General features: G+C 29.5%; 1 protein-coding gene across 3 annotated transcripts in view; it reads right to left on the bottom strand.

Annotated features, from left to right (window-relative positions):
* Nucleotides 1–1,333: 1,333 nt before the first annotated feature.
* Nucleotides 1,334–15,101, bottom strand: part of CSN1S1 (casein alpha s1) — a 28,092-nt gene continuing 14,324 nt past the window's right edge. For 2 of the 3 annotated variants that reach the window (XM_039845369.1, XM_039845368.1), the window contains 14 exons: nt 13,488–13,550; nt 11,868–11,900; nt 11,389–11,409; nt 10,940–10,978; nt 10,472–10,495; nt 10,042–10,065; nt 9,918–9,953; nt 8,658–8,681; nt 7,374–7,406; nt 6,516–6,539; nt 3,653–3,694; nt 3,047–3,183; nt 2,252–2,294; nt 1,334–1,474 (listed from right to left, as the gene is read on the bottom strand). In XM_039845369.1, coding sequence (XP_039701303.1) covers nt 3,049–3,183; nt 3,653–3,694; nt 6,516–6,539; nt 7,374–7,406; nt 8,658–8,681; nt 9,918–9,953; nt 10,042–10,065; nt 10,472–10,495; nt 10,940–10,978; nt 11,389–11,409; nt 11,868–11,900; nt 13,488–13,538 — 486 coding nt within the window. In that variant the 5' untranslated portion in view covers nt 13,539–13,550 and the 3' untranslated portion in view covers nt 1,334–1,474; nt 2,252–2,294; nt 3,047–3,048. The remainder of the gene's footprint in view (nt 1,475–2,251; nt 2,295–3,046; nt 3,184–3,652; nt 3,695–6,515; nt 6,540–7,373; nt 7,407–8,657; nt 8,682–9,917; nt 9,954–10,041; nt 10,066–10,471; nt 10,496–10,939; nt 10,979–11,388; nt 11,410–11,867; nt 11,901–13,487; nt 13,551–15,101) is intronic. The other variant, XM_039845370.1, reaches the window with a different exon arrangement.

Genomic DNA, 15,101 nt, shown 5'->3' with positions numbered 1-15,101 from the left:
CACCTCATGGGACAGTTTTAAGGACAGGTCTATTCCAGTCTTGCACCACAGTTTAGTCTATAGGAAACATGACTGTCTTATCTTGTAGTTCATCATGCAGTCATTAAATTGATGACTTTGTTCTTATGGGGTTCACAACGCAAGAAATATTAAGTACTCTTGATGCCTTGGGAATTGACATAATGACAGAAGCTGAGAGATGTATTTTATGAAGACACAGGGGCCTGCACCCTTCATTAATTTCCTACAGGTCTAGTAGTCTGAGAATGTCGATAAACCTTCTCTAGATTGAAAAACAAATTGTTTCACATTGTACTTGTTAACTCTGAGTGAAAGCAGAAGACTGATTGCTAAACAACTTTCTTTTGATTTTCAAGGTAAAAAAAATCATATCTGGGTCTTATGAATGTATGTGTGTGTGTGTATACACACAATCAGTAGGATGCAGAACAACTGCTGACCATCTAGATAGTTGAAGCTATGGTATGAGAGGCCTTGTCACTTGTATGTTATGGCTTGGTAGATACAATTGTTCTTAAAGGGTCATGAAATGTTGTGTTGAAAAGCAAATCCCATCTGGGGCTTTGAGAATATCAGAGTAAATAACTTCTCATTTTAAGAAATAGCTCCTTGTTTGGCTTTGAAGGACATTGAAGAGCCCACCATAGATACTAGATGACCTGTGTGTGTGCTGAGATGTGCATTTAAATTGCTATCTAACCTATCTAACTATAAACTGCAGTATAATAAAGTGGAATGGGCTCAAACAAATCCTGACAGCATAAGTAAATTGCATAACCAGGTTGTTCAAATTCCCAGTGTGCCCACAACAGCCACACTGCTGTTTCTTTCTGGGAAATATTTCATGTCTTCATAGGAAATATTCTATAAACAGCTGGCTTCAAATGAAAGATCTCAGATCCAGTTTATAATCTGCCATTGTCAGACAAAAGTGACATTTTAATATTTTTTCATTAAAATGTGATTGAAAGTGTCATAAAAATTTAATGAAAAAAATTACATACGTAAAGATTTAAGATTATGTAAAAATTGTTGAATGGAATAATGACAGAAAACATAGATTGTGCCTTAAAATGTAATTTATTGAGAAGAAAAAAGTCTCAGGCACTGCACACAACTATTTGAAATGATGATACTTACAGAAGAAACGATTCAAAAAATGTTTAAGCAAAATTTGAATAATAGAAATTTAGTAAAGACTTTAAATACATTCTGATCCAGTGGCCTTCATACTGGCATGATACAACTGGAATTTAAACAATAAAGTGTTAGGAAAATTTAGCTTAAAGAAAATAATAACATGCTATCTAATATGCAGTAGAGAACTCAAGAAGAAAGATTGCCCTCAGTTTGGGAGAGTCTTGTTATTCTAAAATAATAGTCAAAGCTTTTTTGTAGGAAGGTTGTACATAGTAGACAGGAGAAATTTAGAGAATGCAATTTTCAGTCACATCTGTAAATAGAAAAAGTAGCATTTATTAGTTACATTACATATTTTTGAGGGGAAGAGACATTATTATGATATGATATATTTAATAGTCATTTTCTCTTCATCTTGAAGCTCACAGTGTTATTCTTGTTTTCCTGTTACATATCTATTGATCCTGATTTTTCAGTTTTAGAGACAATTTATTGCTAGATAAGTTTTGTTTTTTTGTTTTTTTTTTTTCAGTAAGGTAGTTAGAAGAAAGACCTTCCACATAGTTCAGAGTTTTATCTTTTTCTTAGTTTGATTTGTTCAAAGGGAAGTTTCTACTATTGGAGAAGGAAAACACACACACACATTAGAAGCTCCAATATAGAGTATAAAGATAATTAAAACAAATCTGTAGACATTTGAAACACTTGGTTTCACTATGTGACTAGCTAAGGATTTTCTTTTGTAGTGATTATAAAGAATGGATCCCACTGTTGTATTCACCAGAGTTTCAAAGTCATATTTTCATGGAAAATTAGCAACATCCACACTTGTACTTGTATAGGAGTTTCAATATTATAAATTATATTAGTTAAAATTAGATAATTTTGTTTTTATTTAAATATAATATTATAAAACAAAAAATTGCAAATGTGCAAGACAAATTATTATCTTAGCGATAATGTGTTCACAAGTAGCTAGACTGCAGGAAACAAAACAAAGCAAAAACTTCATAGTGTATAATCACATCTTTGTACTAAGTTCTCATAAGGAAATAGGATCAATGGTTAGACAGGTAATTTCCAAACTTACCGAGGGCCATAACTATGGAGTTCCTGAAATTCATTTAAGTTTTCTGAAGAAACAAAAATTGTTAAAATGATGTGATGAAGGTAGTTAGTAATAAATTTTTACTAAATCAAATGAAATGTCTGCTACTTACTGTTTTATTTTCCTAGAGACTTATTAAACAAAGATTATTATAATCATAATAATTGTTTTATGATTATCATTATATTATTTAAAGTAAGCAAAAGGCCAGGATTTGAATTTAGGACTACAAAATGCCAAGATTTGTGCTCTATTCTCTACATTGAATTCTTATGTGTATCATAAGCATAACCCAAAGGAAGGCACTTAAAGTTTAGTAGGAGTGCAAAGACCATAAAGTCGAATTACATATTAGAACACTTTATATTTTTAATTTGGGGAGATGTTTTTCCCTACCCTTATCAGAATGAATTTCACTCCTAGAATAGATAGCACTGCTCCACATATTCCCAAGTAATGGATTAATATTAGTCATGGATACCAGAAAGTATTATCAATTTCCATTTCAGAAAATTCTAGTATAAGGCATTAAATATTGATTTTTTCCATGTTTATTTTAAATTTTTTTCCTATGGTATATTCTATAACAATTTTTAATTAAATTTATTGGAGTGACATTGGTTAATAAAATTATGTTGGTTTCAAGTATACAATTCAATAATACATCATCTGTATATTGCACATTGCTTGTTTACCACCCAAAGTCAAATCTACTTCTGTTGCCATTTTTATTTCCTTTGGGGGAACATTAATATGCAGTAATTGAAAAAAACTTACCACTATTCTGACGTAATGTCAGTTTTCTCAATGTTCTCAGAAGTGATGGGTTTAGTGATGTCATAGAATGGTAAGTAAGGAATATACTGTATAATTTGTGGAGGATAATACCAAACAGCATAGGGATAGACATCAAGCTGTTGGAAAAACAAGAGGAAAAGATGATTGAAAAGCAATAATGTATGAGCAATAGCTGCTTGGAATCTCTAAAAATGAATTATGTCATTCATTTCTGACATGGCTATTAAATAAGAGATGTTTACTCTGAGTAAAAAAAAAAAAATTCAAACTATGCTCTACAAGTGGATCATAGTTAAGAAACTTTTGGAAAAGACTTTTAGAGTACTTGAGGAACAATGAATAAAGGTTTTCTTAAGATCACTCTTCAATACTGAACTCCAAGAACCTATGTTGTTAACTCAGGTCCAATTATCAGAGCCCAGAAGAAAGCAGTAGTGTGAATGTAGAAATCATTTCAAAAAGTTGGGAGTGAGAAATAATTGCTTGAGAAAAAAGAAATCTCTTCAAAGTGTGAGGCTATTTAAAAACAAACATTTAAATGTCACAGTATATTATTATTCCATAATTTATTAAGCAAACTGTTACCCTTTGGACGTGGTCGTATTCATTTGTCCTGGAAAGTTGTTCCTGTATAAAACAAAATAAATTCTTAATTACTTAGACATCTGGTTTAACACATTTTTCTGACAATGTACCAAGAGTATAATATCATCCATGAAATTTAAGATAAACTGTGTTCTATGCCAAAAATATGAAAAAACGTCAAGACACTTTTTATTTTCTAACTTTAGGAAAAATATTCTACTGAAGGCTAAGCTTAATATAGTTTGCAAAAATAAAGAATATTTAAGATTCATACACTGGGGAGAAATAATAATCTATCAGTTCTCTAAGACTACGTATTTTATGTTCATGACTATGAATCATTTATTTAAATTTTATCTTTGGTTACCAAAGATAAAGTATTACAAGATATGAGTAATACAAAAAATTCTTTTAGAATATATTTCTGTTAAAAAAAAGAAAAGAAAAAGAGGAGCACATGTTATAAAAACATAACACATGAAGAAAATATTAAAATATTCTAGATTTAATCAATAATCTTACCTGGTCATGGACAGCTTCTTAAGGAAGAGAAAACCTTTTGTTTTAGTATATTGATTTTACCACTTACAAATAACAAATATTTACTAGGTACTTTCATTTACGTAGAAACTATGCAAAATACTGGGGACACAACTATGAAATGTAATGAACACTATGAGCAAAACCAACATAATTCTCACACTTGTGGAGGTTACAGGATAGCCATATTATAGCTAAGGTAATAAAATATATTATTCAGGTAACTTCTGGATCAGTAATGATGAATTCCAGTGGGGTACTGATATGTTTAAATTTATTTGGACTTTAACCACAGGCAACTTAGAAACAGAAACAGAGTAACAGTTGGGTCTAAATTAAATCCATTATTGACTTTCCTCTCCCTACGTTGATAACAGAAGAAAACATGAAAATGTAATTTTGCTAAATTAGGACAGGGTCTTTTCCCAAAAGTCCTAATTAAGTCAAGTTTGCTTGCTGTAACCAAAAGAAAGATTTTTGGGTTTTTTTGTTTGTTTGTTTATTTTTGTTTTGTCTTTGTCCTCTATGATAATCTAAGGATCATAACTAAATACTATAAGAGGATTGTGCTGATAGGTACGTTTTAGATCTATCCGTACCCTCAGCATACAGAGAATTTAAATAGTTTAGATGCACATACTAAGGAAAGATCTTCAAAGTGTTGGCTGAAGTCTCATGAGCACAGCAAATTTTAGACTGGATAGTGGAAATAGGAGGAGGAGGAATGAACATTTTACTGAACCTACTACAAGCCTGACTCAGGGCAAATTCAGAAGGAGATTGTTCATTCATATTAAATATGATATCAGGAAGTAAGTATAACAATATTTCCATTTCACAAATAAGGAAACAGATTCAGAGAGAATTAGATCAACTCCTTCATTCCCATTTCCATTCTTTCTTAAAGAGTTTTGATAAAAACAATTTGAAGGTTTAGGACTCCTGATTTCTTCTCTAGAATTTACATTGTTTCCTTAAATGGAAAATTTATTTGTCATGTCTGTGCTTCCACAAGCAGACACGTTTGTGGAAACCCCAGGATTGGATTTGGGAAAATAAATACATGATAAATTTCTGAATACAATGCATCATCAAGTAGGCTATAAGAGGATTCGATAGAGAATTCAGTCAAAGTAAATTTATCTCTCTTGAGTAATTATGTATATGACATACAACATTAGTCTAGGCATAAATAGAAAGAAATAGCTTTGACAGTATATAAATATAGGTAATCATTTGTCAGCTATTATTAATGGTCAAAGCTAGAATATATAATTTCTTCAGAAAAAAGAAAGCATATTTAGAAGTGGCCCCAATTTAAAACAATGTTAATTTAATTCTACAGAATATGATTTTGTATTAGAATAAATAAAACATTTGCCAGCTGGAGTTGGTTATATTTGTTCAACTGTTCTTAGTAAAAAGGAAAAATATTCTCAATTGCTTAGACATCATTCAGTCCAACCTGCCATTTTCAAGTGTTGAAGCTAAAATCCCACAATGACCAGTCCGAGAGTAAAAAATGAGGAACTATTAATCCTACTTTAGTGTTGTTTTTTTTTTTTACCACAAATAAATTTGGATTAATTCAATTATTCCTTTTTAAAACATTGGAAAACAACTTCCTTAGCTTATTTTTAACTTAAAATAAATTACGATGTAGATATAAATGAATATTTAGATAATTTTACTTACAGTATATCTTATGTCAGCATTACTAAGGAAATTTAAAATGAATTTTGCTTTCTGGTTAGATTTAATTTTGGTCAAATTAAATCAGAATATTAGATGAACTCAGCAAAAACTGATGAAGTTCTGCTACAAGCCACATTTAGACTTATAGTAGATAATTAAACTGGTAAAAGGTAGAGCTTAGAGTCAAACTCAAGTATGGCCAAATGTGTAGACTGATTTTTAAATACTATGCTATTCAGATTCAAAAGCAGACTATAAAATACAAATACTCAACTAAATGCATAAACTAAATACTTGGGATAATAAAGTATTTAGTTTTATTTTCAAAAGGGAATTAGTAAACAGCTAGAGTCCTTCAGACTGCTTACTATGGATTAAAGTTAGTAGGTATTGCAAAGGAGACATAACTTGTCAATACAACATTCTTCATTTTTTGGTATATTTGCCTTTGATAAAGTTTTAATGAAATTTTACCAGATAACTTTGGTTAAGTATATCTTCCTTAAGAATATGTTTCTGCTAAAAAAATGTGTGTGTGTGTGTGTGTGTGTGTGTGTGTGTGATTTAAATAAATTGTAACATATATAAGATAATATTTATATATTTTAAATTTAGTAATATATCTTACCTTAGTGCTAGTGGGAACAACTTCCTTTAAAAAAATAAAAACATGCACAGTTTTAATTTTATGACTTATTAGTTTACATTACATTTAAGGTAAGAATACTAATTAACCAGGCACTATTGCTAAACAACTGTGGTTAACTGATTTTGGCAACAAATTCCTGGATAATTAAGACAAGGGCAATAATTTGAGGTACATGTTATATACAAGGTTACCTTTCCCTTCTCAGTGCTTTCCAGGGAAGATATTCATAATGTTTAAGGAGGATCTGAAATATTCACCTTTACTGAATTCACATAAACTCTATAATGTTGAGTTGGTTTTATCTGTAACTTGGTTGAGGGTCTTTTCCCAAAGTTAAAGGAAGGAGTCCATCATCTTCTAAGGCTATCATCTCTGCCCCGCCGCCTCCCACCCCGCTGCCATTTATCTTAACAAGGAGCAAAGGATTCCAGCATCTGACTAACCTAGAATTGGTTGATTTCTACACAGTATGTAACATCTTTACATCATTGATTTGGAAGCATAGCCATTATTGCAATTTTTAATGACAAGTTTGAGTTCTACCAAAAAAAAAAAAAATGGGAAAGGCAAAATAATTAGGAAAAACAAAATGGTTGGACCCACAGACGGCCAGATATTATGGTTTTCCCAGAAACAATTCTTTAATTTTATCTCTGACAAATAGTTGCTTTTTATATCTGTTAGGTCGATATTCATATGTGTTAAAATTAGAATAAAGCTGCATGCATAGTGCCCTGTGTAATCAGACCTTATAAAATATGATCTTTATGGAAACAAACTTTCATAAACACATTTTCTACCTAACTGAAACATTGAATTAACATCAAAATCATTTACCTCACTTAATGAGCTACTGCTAAGTATCTTTTGCTAAGAGGAAAAACAAAAACAAAAAACACATAGTGTTAGTGACCCTGAGACTTTTAAAAGTGAAAGAAGACTAGTACCATACTTTCTTACTGGGTTGCTAACTCCTGGTTTCAGAACTGAAACAAGTGGTATGAAAATATTCAGGCCAATGTAATCTATTTTCTTGGAGTATCAATTTTATGTTAGAGGGGAGAAGTATAATAACTTATCTGATAATTTAAAACATTTTTATTAAAATAAACACAGATATATGGTTGAGTAGAATGCAAAATGTGTATGTATTTCTGTAATATAAATAAATCCTTAAGGGAAAAGCCTTATTGAACTGAGTGATCCAGAACTCTAGGTTAAGTGTTTATTCTCATCTACCCTTGGAATTACTTTGATTTGAATAAACTGGAAAAATTAAAATACAACAATCAATTTCAGCATGAAACTAAGATTATACTAGCTTATAAACATCTACCCTTTGAAATACCTAGTTTTTCTTCTAAGTTATATACCAACTATACTTAAATAAAAAATAAATTAAATAAATTAAAAAATAAAATAAATTTAAAAAGCAATTACATAGCAATATAATTTTTGATCCCAAGCACATATTTTAAAAGATTGATTGTGATATTCAGCAAAGTAGTCATCTCTTGGGAGATTTGATTAACCAGATATTATAGGCTAACAGATATTTTTCACATATATTTTCTAAATTCTATTAAATTTATTGGGATGACATTGGTTAACAAATTATATAGCTTGCAAGTGTACAATTCTATAATACATCATCTGTATATCATATTGTGTGTCCACCACCCAAACTCAACTCTTCTTCCAATATCATATATTTGACCCTCTTTTCCATAATTTTAAATTAGGAAGCACAGCCCATTGATCATAGATAGTTGCTACAATAGATTCTTTCTGTGCAAGGACTACTCTCGGCATAGAAGAGAGTGACCTCATACTCTGGGATAGCAAAAGCAGGGTTTTCTTGGAGTCTCATGTTTCATTTTAAACATTCATGCACATTTTGCTTCTTACTCTTTATTTTAATAAATAATGTTTTCACTGATTATCATTCAAATTACAAATTTCTTCTTTCAATTTTAATTTATCTGGCAAAACATTATACATTATCGGGTATAATAGTCCTGCTTAAGGTGTTCAATTTGAGAAGATAGCTCTCTTGAAGCATACAGCACATATTACATATGACATATAAATGCAGAGTTTATTAAAATAAAGATGTCTTACTTGGGAGTCACTCATAACATGTTCCTTAGGGAAAATAAAAGATAATTAATTTTATTTTTTATGACAAAAATTAAAATGAAAAATAATAATTACTGAATGAAATAGATGCCAAAGAAAATAGAAAATTGAGGCAACAGCTAAGTGATAAGAAAAACAAAAAAGCCTGATTACTTTGGCTTGAGCTAACCAAAGGATTTACCTTTCTAATTCTCATTTCAGATTTTAATAAAAACTATTTTGGATTCTTATATGTTATGATAAATCAATATAAGTAATCTCACATTTTCCTTTAACCAGCCTAACTTCTTTTTATCTTTAACCTGGATTTGGCCATTAAACTGGAACATTAGATTAAAGACCATATGATAAATAAAAGTGCAGAAAGCATTGATGCAATGTGGATAAATACATAAACAAAATAAATTTCCCCCATCTAATATGCAGTGTTCAGTTTTCATGACCGTAGCAATATAGAGAGTAGTGACATTATCCAAAGAATTTAAGCTCAAAATATTACTGTGAATTTAGCTATCCAGCTAATTCTGGCCAATATAGGATATAATTTATCTTTTTTTCTTAAAATTGAGATATCTGTCTTAGTGTTGACTTAAGAGAATTATTTATTCATTTTGAGTAGAATATTTAAAGAAAATCCTTTTACTTCTTTCTTTTCCTTATATAAGATTTATTCATTTTAAAACGAATTATTAGTACCCTGCCAAGAAAAGAATCATTCAGGTATGAAGGATAGTTAAAAATACATATTTTTTAATCTCATAAGTTTTGAGTGTGGTTTCTTATTACAAAATCTATTAAAAATATAGTAGACAGCCTAAATCCAAAATAATCATGTGTAAAGAAAGTGAATAACCAACCATAACTATGTAAAACATTCTTGGAGCAGATATATTACTTTATATAATAATCTCAATAAAGCATTCCTTCAACTTTGGCAGTAAGTGCAAATAATTGGCCAGTCCTGCATGCATTTATGCTTTGATCCATCCATCCATCCATCCATTCTTCCATTCATCCATCCATCCATCTTTCCATCTATCCTTCCATCCATCCATCCTAATGTTTTGTCTCTTCATTCTTAAGTCAATAAAATTAGTATTTTTTAGAATTCTCAACATTATTTGTCATTTTGAATGTCTAACTAAAAAGTTCAAGTAAAGTACATATGCTAAAGGGAAATTTTTTTTTTTTCTAAATTAAAACATACTTTTTGGCCACACTATTTTAAGAATATTCTGGTACCTTGAGTTCATCGCTCTGTTTTTCTCTCAGTCGTCTCTGTTGAAACCAATAAAGTATAACTTGTAAAATGTATTTTTGAAAGACAAATTTTTAAAATAATTTAAGTATCATTGATGTTCTTTACCTTGTTCCATTCATTGTTGTGTTCCTTAGTAATAGAAAAGAAAAAAATAATAGTGGAGAAGAGCATACATAAATAAAATCTATGAGAAACTATAGCTTATACTGTGCTGCTGCAAATTAAAAAATAAATATACTTTTCATAAATGTATTAATATTTTTGCTGCATCATTTTTAACACTGTCTTGTTGCTAAGCTCTCCTTGTTTAAGCTGTCAGCATGTAAAGTACACTTAAAAGTATTTAAAAATTATTGTCCATTAAATTTGTTATTAATTTTCACCATATTTTAGTCATAATTCTGAGTTCTATTGAGCCCATCAGTCTAGTTCAATAAATCTAATGTTTATTTCCATAAAATGGCAATAAAGAATTAGACAGATCATTTGCTTCCCTTTGTTAGCTCTACAGCACATCTTGGGGAGAATTTCTTACCTTTCTTATCTCTCCTGGTATAGACTATGAAAAATAAAAGATTATATTAAAAATCATTTAGACAAAGTTTGGTTGCCTATCAATTTTTTAAATAGTGGCCTTCAAGTAAAATTTCCATTTGTGTTCTATTTGACAATTAAGTCACAAAATTATAGAAAATACTACATATACTGGGTGTTATTTAGAGAAAGAGAACACTATTGTAATAACCACAGAAATTGTAAAGTTTTACATAGGTTATGCAAAGGAAAGCATAGGTGTTTTTGCAGAGAGACAAATGTACAGGTACAAATTAAAATTTAAAGCAGTTCTTTAATATTTACATATCTGTTGTCTATATTCTTTACAGGTACTTAGGTGAATGAATGAAGAGAAAGTTTGATCAAGTGAAAAAACATATTTATAAACTAAAATTATATTAATTTTCTTAGAAAAATGTTTGTTTTAAGAAGAGTAAGTAACACTTACCAGAGCAAACTTGAAAAACTTTCTTTGTTTGAGGACCTCCTGTAGAAATTAAATTGTGAATTATAAAAATAAAAAAACATCTCCCAAATGAGCATGTTTTCTATTTTTAATACAAGTTCTCCATTTAATTGGATAAATCAGCATATTTCACAGGTAAAAGAAAAGATAATTAGATTTTGTTTTATGATCAAATTTTAAAATCTCAAGGAGACGCCCTATTTGGTTTCTTTCTTACCAGGCCTAGATTTAGTAGACCATGTCAAAGGAGGAATTGAATAGGGATTTAATCAAAACAGAGAATTGAGAGAATAATTCAAGTACTCGAGTACTTGTATATATTTAAAGGTAAGTAAAAATTGGAATGAAGAAGGCGTTCAACATTCATTATAGCTAACTGAAAGAGAGTAGTTTGTTGGGGGTGGGAGTGGGGAGGTGAGAAAGAACCTTACCTCTGTGCCGTCTGGTTCATTCTGCAAAGAATTAAAAAAAAAAAAAAAGAGAGATATTAGTTCAATTAGTGGACAGAGTGAAGGATTAATAGCTATTGTGGAAAGATGTGGTAGCAGTATCTAATTCAAGATTCAGTGTGCAAAATGAGACCAAATTGTAAGTCATATGTTTGAATGCAAGTAAAAGAGATAGAAAGAAGCAGAAATACATGAAAATAAACCATGTTATATTCATATATGTTTAATTAATTATTTTTCTTGAGTAATAAGACTTTTATTAATCATATATATTTATAAATTCATTTGCTCTTCTCTCTAAAAAGGTTTGTAAGAAGGAATCAATAATGGTAGGTAAATGAACTGAAGATATGATACCTCAGTGAATGCAAAACTGGCTGTTTTATAGAGAAGGGTGGAATAGGTCTAGAGTCACTTAAGTTTCACAATGAGAGCAAGTTCTTGGAACATAGAATACTCACTTGAATGAGTTCTGGGTGTCTTAGAGGAAGTTTCTGTGAAAAACAAAGCAAGAGTTGTAAAACAAAACAAAAAGCAATCAAAATACAATAATAATAATAATATTACAGTACCAATATAATCTATAAATTTTAACATTACTTTATAAAAATGGTTTGTATCTTAACAGTTAAATTTGTCTGAGACCAAGTTTATTTGAGAGTAAAAAAAAAGAGAGAGAACTAAAATTATTTTATGAGCAAATATCAAAGGAAAATGGGTTAATTATTTCCTTTATAATATGGCAGAGAATTGAGAAAACTATGTAAAAAGTCTAAAAAAACTTTTTTAGTTATTTTGAATTAATCCAGAATGATAAAGACGTTATTTAGTATTCTTAACTATTTATATTATATGATAGTTTTAAAAGTGATTTTAAAGCTTATAAACTTTTGGAGCAAATCTATACTTTCTTAATTAAATGTTGTTTATCTTGGTTTTATTTTTATCAATTAAATTTATAAACATTTATTTTGATATGAATTTTGACTATGGAATGACAGGTTTTTTAAATGATAGCATTAAAAAAAAACATGTTTTCTTTGGAATAAGGATGTAAAATCTGTTTACTGGGGAACCTTATCCATTTAGTTTTTAAAAGAACAGGATAAGAACTACTCCAATGACACATTTCTGAGGAACTTGAACTTGTTTTTTTGTAACCTGAAGTCGGAGATTTCTTTCTAGTCGTGCTTAATGTATAGCAGAAACACTATTGGGTTAGAAATTGAGTTATTGATGATTCTGTATGGAGATTTAGAGGTTAAGAGTCTCATCAAAAACACTAGACTATCTCAGCATTTCAGCATTTCAGAAACTTTGCTTCTGTATGAGATAGTTTCAGTATCCAAATATCCCCGATCATTATTTTATCTGAATTGTTTTCTAGTCAGATAATCGCTGTTTATATATTGTTCTCACCTGCATTAACTACACATCACAAGAAAACAGAATAACTCTTAGCTTCACATAACTGTCTAAAGAGTTGGAGTTTTTTGGGAGGATAGGAGTGTGGAAGAAAGGTTATTTAATTTACATTATCTAGTTTCTCTGTCTACAGTGACCACAGTAACTTGATCTCTGAATCAGCAGAATCATCCCAGTTTTCTAGACCTCGGGAAAAAAAATGGTTGACACAAGCTATCTTAAATGAGATAGGTTTGACTCTAGTTCCAAAAGTATATACTGAACATGTGGATTATTGTTATATTCGGTAAGGACATATGGGATACCTATTCTATGTCTACAAATATGCTAATTTTATAATGGGCCCAGGGAAAGAGCCTAATCACATTCTTAGATGTTACTTATTTTTTGTGCAATTATTTCTTATTTTCCTTTTATTTTTTAGTTGTGAGATGCTTATAGTTTTAGTCAGTTTATTTGGAGTTAAGGCTTTGGGTGAACTATATAATGATGGTCAAAATATGAAGTATTACCACAGTTTTAATATCAAGACTTTGATAGCTAATTAGAGATCATCCAATGTTTTAAGATTTTTTTCAATATCTTGTGTTTGATGAGATATCAGGTCATTTCTAAAAAGAATCTATAATTTTTTTTTAAATTTCTACTCTACTCACAGGCTTGGCAAGGGCAACAGCCATGAGGCAGGTAAAAATGAGAAGTTTCATGGTTGTCAAGATCTATGTAAGAGGACAAAATAAAAAGAGTTAGGTCTTATAATAAAATTCATTTTATGAAAAACAAAACCTTTGATTTTCCAACAAAAGAGCATATTGTGATAAAATAGTTTCATTTTAGAAATAATATTTTTATTAAATTATGATTTTAAATTTTGTTACTCAACATGTTTATCATTCTAGTTATCTTGCTTAATGTTTATAGTAATGTTTATACCAGTTTCTTATCAATACTTTCATTCATTCTCTCTCTAAAATAAAACATTCAATCCTTAAAGTAATAATATCGTTTTGTCAAGTGAGGTAGGGGAGCATCAATATGCAAATAAAATTTTAAAAATTTTATCTCCTAGATCATCAGATTTCTAAAGTAGTAATAAACTAAAATCCACTGAGAACTAGCATTTAATTTTACCTGAAAAATTTTAAAATATCTTTCTCCTTTTAAATCTACTTGAAAACGTCCTGCTCTTTGAGGGTCTTCATGGAAAATGCTATTGAGACATTAGAAACTATTAACCTCCATCAATGATTTTTTATTAGAATCTCGCTGTTACTTCATGTTTTGCTACATTGACATATCCATGTTGTGACTATATGAAGATCTTTGAACTGAACAGAATCATAAGATTCAGATGTCTCATCATGTTTGAAATATTTCATCCAAATTGTTTTCTAGTCAGATGATCTCTGTTTATATACTGTTCTCACCTTTATCAGCTATACAACACAAGGGAAAAGAATAACTTTTTGCTTCACATAAGGGTCTAAATAGTTAGGGTTTTTTTTTTTAGAAGAGTTCCACCAAATTGCAAGAACGTAGAAGTACTGACATTTACATATGTTGAAAAAAGTTTCCAGAGAAATTAGAAAAAAATCATATTACATATGCAATTTGTTCATGCCTTAGTCAACAAACTAATACTGGCCTATTTTGTATATACTGCATCAGTTTACAAATGTAGAATCTAAATGTATCAGCAAAAATGATATATTTATAAACCCAAAATAAATTTATCCTTATCTATCTGTATCCTTCCAAATATCCAAATTTAACCATCTTCACAAAAGTACACATTCATATCTAATTCTTTATCATTGACTTATCCTTTATAGAATTAATTTTAACAAAATAATATGAAATAAAAATGACCTTAAAACATTCTACTAGAAATAATGGTAATTACAAAGATCAGAAATTATTTTGCATAACAACTTTCCATAGAATTGGGCAAAAATAATTCAAATTACCTTACCACAATTCTCTACTGAAATTATGCTGTACTTTTTCAATATATAGGATTTCAGTTACCAAATTCTCAAAAATGATTTGGTCTCTATAAAACTATATTAATTTTCCACTTAAAGCTCTAAAACGGTGTCAAAATTTACAAATACATTTTTAAGCTACCAGTATATCATAAAATATATCAATATATAAAAACATATAGAAGAGTTACAAATACATCTTAATAAAGAATGAAAAAAGGTTAGACAATGTGAAATCATAACAATTTTCCTTATGTAAATATAGCACCTTGAACCCAAGACTAG

The sequence above is a fragment of the Pteropus medius genome, unplaced genomic scaffold, assembly GCF_902729225.1.
Source record: "Pteropus medius unplaced genomic scaffold, Ma_sr-lr_union100, whole genome shotgun sequence".
In the NCBI taxonomy this organism is placed as follows: domain Eukaryota; kingdom Metazoa; phylum Chordata; class Mammalia; order Chiroptera; family Pteropodidae; genus Pteropus; species Pteropus medius.
Note: the sequence above shows the minus strand (reverse complement) of the source record. Positions and strands in the feature narration are given on the sequence as shown.